The following is a 7,233-nucleotide window of genomic DNA, read 5'->3' as shown; positions in this document are numbered from 1 at the left end:
TTTGAGACGGAGTCTCGCTCTGTCGCCCAAGCTGGAGTGCAGTGGCCGGATCTCAGCTCACTGCAAGCTCCGCCTCCTGGGTTCACGCCATTCTCCTGCCTCAGCCTCCCAAGTAGCTGGGACTACAGGCGCCCGCCACCTTGCCCGGATAGATTTTTGTACTTTTTAGTAGAGACGGGGTTTCACCGTGTTAGCCAGGATGGTCTCAATCTCCTGACCTTGTGATCCGCCCGCCTCAGCCTCCCAAAGTGCTGGGATTACAGGCTTGAGTCACCGCGCCTGGCCAAAAAAAATTCTTAATATGTAACATATATTATTAGGAGTTGAATCAATTTATTTTATTTTATTTTATTTTTTGCAGCAGGATCTCACTTTGTAGGCCAGGCTGGAGTGCAATGGCTTGATCACAGCTCACTGCAAGCAACCTCTGCCTCCTGGGCTCATGCAATTCTTCCACCTCAGCCTCCCAAGTAACTGGGACTACAGGTGCATGTCACCATGGCTAGTTAATTTTTTGTATGTTTTGTAGAGATGGGGTTTCACCATGTTGCCCAGGCTAGTCTCAAACTCCTAGACTCAAGCTATCTGCCCACCTCGGCCTTCGAAAGCACTGAGATTACGGGCATGAGGCACCACAACGAGTCGTGAATAAGTTTATACTTTAGTAAGTCAAAATACTTATTCAATTACAATACTAAATAAGAGTTGCTTTACCCTTCCAATCTCATGACCATCACAAGCATCTCGACAGACCACTTCCATGAGGGCGGCGCCATAACTTTCAATAATGGCTATGTTTTCTCGCTGTAATTTGCTAAATACATCTTCAGGGGCTGTCAGTCTTTCCCACATGGTTTTCTTGGCTAAAAGGATTAAAACAGAAAAAAACACTCCAGTAGAAAGCAGTGTAATAACTGAGTAATTATACCTCACACGCTAGATGTGAGCTGAGAGAAGAGGAAAAAAAAACACACAACAACAAGATCCTTCCATTACTGCTTATACACAAAGGCCCACTGACCAATGGGTCCAAGCAGGTTAACTCTAATAACACAATGCACCTATTTCATGCATAGCTCGTACCACTAAGATAACAATTGTACCAGGAAAAGGATAAACCATTCTTAAAGAGATCAAAATGAACTACAAGACTCCATGAGAACCAACGTCCTGTATTTATCCTGCTAATCAATCTTTTTTCTTCTTCTTCTTCTTTTTTGAGATGGAGTCTCGCTCTGTCGCCAGGCTGGAGTGCAGTGGCTCGATCTCAGCTCACTGCAGCCTCCACCTCCTGGGTTCAAGCAATTCTCCTGCCTCAGCCTCCCAAGTAGCTAGGACTACAGGCGCACACCACCATGCCCAGCTAATTTTTGTATGTTGAGTAGAGATGCGATTTCACTATGTTGGCCAGGATGGTCTGAATCTCCTGACCTCATGATCCCCCCACCTTGGCCTCCCAAAGTTACAGGTGTGAGCCACCGCGCCAGGCTGCTAATCAGCCTTTTATCTTTTATTGAGATCTTTGAAAATTGTCAGGCGTGGTGGCTCACACCTATAGTCCTAGCACTTTGGGAGGCCGAGGCGGGCAGATCACTTGAGGTCAGGAGTTCAAAACCAGCCTGGCCAACATGGTGAAACTCCGTTTCTACTAAAAATACAAAAAATTAGTGGGGCGTGGTGGTGCACACCTGTAATCCCAGCTACTGGGGAGGCTGAGGTAGGAGAATCACTTGAACCCAGGAGGTGGAGGTTGCAGTGAGCTGAGATCACGCCACTGCACTACAGCTTGGGCTACAGAGTGAGGCTCTGTCTCAAAAAAAAAAAAAGAAAAGAAAATTCAGCTAGAAAGGATCAGATACAATGTAGACAAAAATCTGCCTCCAAAAAAATCAGATATTTTTATTCTTTTTTTAGTTGAAATACTTATTAAAATAAAAGCATACCCATTATAAAGGTAATTTAAATATAAATTTAAATATACAATGATTATGAACAGTATGATCATACATTTTATGTAAGACTCATAAATACACTCTTAAAGAGTCTTTAAAAGGTTCACAAATACATTAAAGAAAGCAATAATTTGTATTTGAAACTAATCTCATTTTTCCAACTACTACATAGCAGCAGTTTTTAAATTGGCATCTCAATGACTTCTTATAAAATGCCTATTGTAGAACCCCACCTAGTGGTTAAGTGGTGACTTGGCCAATTCAACCAAATGGAATGTTAAAACACACACACACACACAAAAGAACAATGTGGGAGATGCTGAGAGTGGATAAATCCCATCACTATCTCTTTTCTTAAAAGAAGCTTGTGTTTGCTTAAAAAAACTTCTCTGAACTATTCTGTCATTTTTCCTCACCTTACAAACATTCTCATGCATTATTTATGTGGGTGCTACATGCCTATAAATCTACCATTTGGCTATTACTACCTTCTCGAGTACTATGTATGGCATAAGACACAACCACCATAAGAATAATGAGATCAATTGAACCTTACGTACACAGTGGTTTTTAACAGTCTATACAAAATAACACAAAGGTGAAGAGTGCAAAGAAAGTCCATTATCAGAAGGTGCTCTGACAACTTCTTAACAAATAGCAGAGTAACTCTGAATGACTTGATAGAACATCAAATGTCTATAAAGTATATAAAGCATTATATACTGATATGTTGAACAGTTAACATTTTCATGTCTTAAGATTAGTCTCAATTAAAAAATGCTAACTATATTTCGAAAGCAGCATTTAGCAATATTTTAAATATGCCTAACTTTTGACCAAGAAATTCCACTTCTTGCAATTTATCCAAAGAAAACCTCACTAGTACAAAAAGATACATGTATACTATTGATGAGTTTATACTGAGAAGGTCTTTCATTTGCATCTATTAAAATAAAAGTACATACTTTTTCACATGGAAATTCTACCATTAAGCAGCATCCTTTCTGAGAAATATAGGCATATAAAAAAATTTGATGTAGCATTTTGTAATAAAATTTAGAAACAATTGAAATGCCTATGAATAAGGAAAATGGCTAAATAAGTGTTTCATCCATATCATGGAATGACAAAGACTTTTGTGGTTTTTTTTTTTTTTTTTTCAAGATGGAGTTTCACTCTTGTTGCCCAGGCTGGAGTGCAGTGGCACGATCTGGGCAACCTCCGCCTCCTGGGTTCAAGCGATTCTCCTGCTTCAGCCTCCCGAGTAGCTGGGATTACAGATGTCAGCCACCGTGGCTGCTAATTTTTTGATTTTTAGTAGAGATGGGGTTTCATGATATTGGCCAAGCTGGTCTCAAACTCCTGACCTCAGGTGATCCACCGGCCTCGGTCTCCCAAAGTGCTAGGATTACAGGCGTGAGCCACCACGACAGGAAGAGATATTTTAAAAGAATCAACTAGATATGTACTCTGATGTAGTACAAAGGAAAGAAAGACGTTGGGTCATTCTATGTAGAGTATACTGCTCAGTGGGACTTGAGGCAAGGGAGGGAGTTACAGAAGTATATAAAGCTAAAGTATTATTTGAAGGTTTTTTTAAAAGGAGTATTCAAGTATTACTTCATAATTCTTAAAAACTAAACATTCTCCCTCAACTTTTCAGTAAATGCTTTAAAAATGACACCAACACTCATTTATTACAGTTGTGATTAGTCAAAAGATGGAGAAGTGATTTTTTTTTCCAGTTTAAAGTAACCATCTCCCAATCCAGAAAAGATTAGGAATTGATCTCATTCTACCTGCTTCTAAGGTGTCTGGCTCATCAGGTCTCTGGGCAATCTGTAAGTAATAAAGCAGAGAGCCATACAAGTGAGTCCTCACTCGCTGGAATCCACCACCTAGGGAGATTAGGAAGATGTCAAATGAAAATCTTTTCTCAATTAAAGTTAAATACAACGGACAGAATTTATAGAAATTTTAGATGAAAAAAAACCTGTCTTCAAAATGAAGTCTAACAGTTTCTTCAATATGATGTAAAGTGAAGAATCTCCAACAGAAGCAAAACCCACTAATGGGTTCTCTTCTGGAGGAGGTGAGGTGAAGGAACTATCAAGCATAAAAGCGTAATGGGCGTCTGCTGGTCCCAAGACTGATGTTTGCTTCTGTTCGGTGAGGACGGCCTGGCTTAGGTGAGCAGTCAGTGTGAACACTGCCCCGGCGACCACAGGCATTAACTCCTGCGCTGCTTCATCATCCAGTATCTTAAAGGACAAGGGCAAATTAGAGTGAGAATCCTGCTTTCAGCTATAATCATTAACAAGTTTCACAGCTTTTTTTTTTTTTAAGATAGGGTCCCGCTCTGTCACCCAGGCTGGAGTGCAGTAGCATAATCTCAGCTCACTTCAACCTTGACCTCCTGGACTCAGGTGGTCTTCCCACCTCAGGCGATTGGTCTCAAACTCCTGGGCTCAAGCGATCCTCCCACCTTGGCCTCTCAAAGTTCTGGGATTACAGGCATGAATCACTGCATACAGCCCATTAACTAGTTTTATATACATTTAGCTTGTCAACTATGATAACAATATAAGAATGGAATACAGATATTAGTCAAAAAAAAAAAAAAGAAAAGAAAGAAAAAAATCTAATATATACAGAGAAATTTAAATATGATGCTAAGTAATGGGTGTTCTTAACCAGAAGGGATTCCTATCAGAATTCCCTAAGGAGGTTTTCTGTTTGAAATTCACATAAATGGTCTCACCATTACATTCAATAGGGCTGGAGTAGGCTCTGTCCATGTAAACTTTTACAAAGCTCCCTAGATAATTCGGACACATACTCTGGTTGACAGCCACTACTGTACAGAATTAATCCCTTTCTCAAGGAAAGTCTTAATGTTGGTATTGCGCAATTCTATTTTATTCCTGATCAAAAATGGAAAACAATTGGGGTGCCAAAATTTATTCGTTTAAATGATACATATTTGTTCAGCAGTATAAAGTAATTCAGGAAGTATGTCACCTTATCATGCACGTCTTGTAAAATATCACGAATAATCAGTTGTCGATCCTCTGCCTGAATGAGGTCCTGGGGACAAGCTGTCAGTATAATTTCTACCAGTTGCCTCCATGACTCCAGAGCATGACGTTTTGCATGAAGACACTGCAGCAATTTATTTCTTCCTACCACATACTGAAGTACAGTGCTGATTTCCTAAAGCCACAGGAATGGAATCACAAGGTTAAACAGGCAAATAAGATCAGTTATCTGTCAGTTACTCAGAAAATATCTATTTGGAAACCTACTACATGCATGCCAGGAAGCAGATATCTTTTCATATTATTTCAGTAGCCAGGGCTATAAAAAATATTAATATATAAAGTATGTACGTTTGTGTGTATGTGCATGAAAGGTAGGGGACAGAGGTGGCATAGATAAATTTGTATTCTTTGACACTATCTTCTTTCTCCTTGTACCTATCTACTTATACTTGCTTACTCTAGAGCACTAGAATTATCTAAACTCCAAGTTCAATGGCATGTTTCCCTGACATCTCTTTCATTTCTTTGCCTCTTGCTTTGGCCTGGCCAGCTATGTCTCCATGCATGTGGTTCTTCCCACCTGACCTCTTACCTGTAACTTTCCACTTGTGATGACAAGTGACCCTCCTCTCTCACTGATGGGGACCAAGTGAGGTATAATACGAAATATGGCCAGGTGGCAAATCCTTAACTAGCCTAGCAGAAAAGGTGTTATTTATTTTGGCATACCAGATAGTTCAGCTTATAAAAGTTATAAAATCAAAAGTGAAAGACTCCCTAAATGTTTAATTTTTAGGTAGCTTACTAATTAGCAAACTACATGTTAATATACTATTTTAATCTTTTCACCAGCGACCTAAGTAGTTAAAAGGTTGAAATGAACACATACTCAATAGAGCTTACCTCCATGAGTAGAGGTCTCTGTCCTATGGCTGCCATACCCTGAAGGGCATTTACTTCAGCTACAAGAACCCTATGAAGAAGCTGGATAATTAGGAAAAGAAAGAAAAATAAGACATTTCAGACACTGGTAGAACAATAACACCTAGCAATTATCATAAACTGCCCTAAAGGGAAAGGCGTCAGATACCTTTATATATAATCTAACAAGAGCAATGTCCACTTTCCAGACCAAAATATTAAGCATCCCTTTTCAAGAAGTTAGTGTGATACATTAAGTTTTATTTCAGGGATATTTTACAAAAACCACAGTCCTTCCTATAAACTAGTAAACCAATGTCTCTATCAGAAAGAAAACCTGTATGGTTCTATTTGTTTCTGATGACTTAAGGTCTGAGCCACTTGACACTGCAGATATGTACTTTAAAGCAACTCTCACCTTGACATTGCAGACTGTCTGTCCCCGTAAATTCTTGTGTTCACAGTTGGCAATAACTTGTTCAATCTGGGTCCGATCAAAAAAATCCAACTGCAAAGCCTCAGGGATCTCCTGACTGAAGTCAATCGAGTCAAGAATATTCAGAATTTTTCGACGTACTAGAAATAACAAAAAGTAATTTGATTTTACTTGGGACATCGAAGAGAAGGGTAAACCATCATATTCAGTTGATTTTCAAAGATAGTGCTATTTTCAGAAAGAGCATAAAATAGTCAAGAAACTGACAACTGTATTGGAATCTAAATTTGATTTTATTTCTGATACATCCATTAACAAAAATATTTTCTTTCCTGTTGTATAATACTATTACAAAAAAATTTTCAGGCGGCAAATAATCCTTTATACAGCTTTTCTATACCAGTTCAGAGTTTGCAGGCACAGGCATAACAATCCCTTGAAGTTTTAAGCAATTTAATGTATGTCTATAAAATAAATTTATTACAAATTCAAAGGGCATTACCTTTCGTAGCAGTGTCAAAGTGAAGGAACCCAGAAACAGACCTGTTTTCATCTTCCATTCCTCCTTCACCATCTGTTGGAACATCAATAATATTGAATCAGAAAAAGAAGAACATACTCTTTAAACTACATTTATTTGGAAATAACAAACATAAGGTATTTTATTTCTAGGTCATTGTTTCTGCACAAAGAGCCCTGTGCAAATGGATAATTAAAATGCAAAGATTGATGAGGACTTACTACCAACATTCATCTTTCTGTCCCTATGGAATCCACTTCACTATTGTAAAGAGAATAATCAGATTCGCAAAAATGGCAAGACCCAATCATGCCAATGAGATGATTTTAAAAGTTTATACTTAATTTGCATGAATAATACATA

At 38.6% G+C, this 7,233-nt stretch overlaps 1 protein-coding gene across 3 annotated transcripts in view; it reads right to left on the bottom strand.

Annotated features, from left to right (window-relative positions):
* NUP205 (nucleoporin 205) overlaps window positions 1-7,233 on the bottom strand; it is an 81,292-nt gene that overhangs the window by 28,937 nt on the left and 45,122 nt on the right. For all 3 annotated transcript variants that reach the window (XM_017887734.1, XM_017887735.1, XM_017887736.1), the window contains 7 exons: window positions 6,853-6,924; window positions 6,333-6,490; window positions 5,897-5,977; window positions 4,974-5,165; window positions 3,946-4,213; window positions 3,752-3,850; window positions 715-863 (listed from right to left, as the gene is read on the bottom strand). In XM_017887734.1, coding sequence (XP_017743223.1) covers window positions 715-863; window positions 3,752-3,850; window positions 3,946-4,213; window positions 4,974-5,165; window positions 5,897-5,977; window positions 6,333-6,490; window positions 6,853-6,924 — 1,019 coding nt within the window. The remainder of the gene's footprint in view (window positions 1-714; window positions 864-3,751; window positions 3,851-3,945; window positions 4,214-4,973; window positions 5,166-5,896; window positions 5,978-6,332; window positions 6,491-6,852; window positions 6,925-7,233) is intronic.

Source organism: Rhinopithecus bieti, unplaced genomic scaffold (assembly GCF_001698545.2).
Source record: "Rhinopithecus bieti isolate Rb0 unplaced genomic scaffold, ASM169854v2 scaffold_17275, whole genome shotgun sequence".
NCBI lineage: Eukaryota > Metazoa > Chordata > Mammalia > Primates > Cercopithecidae > Rhinopithecus > Rhinopithecus bieti.
Note: the sequence above shows the minus strand (reverse complement) of the source record. Positions and strands in the feature narration are given on the sequence as shown.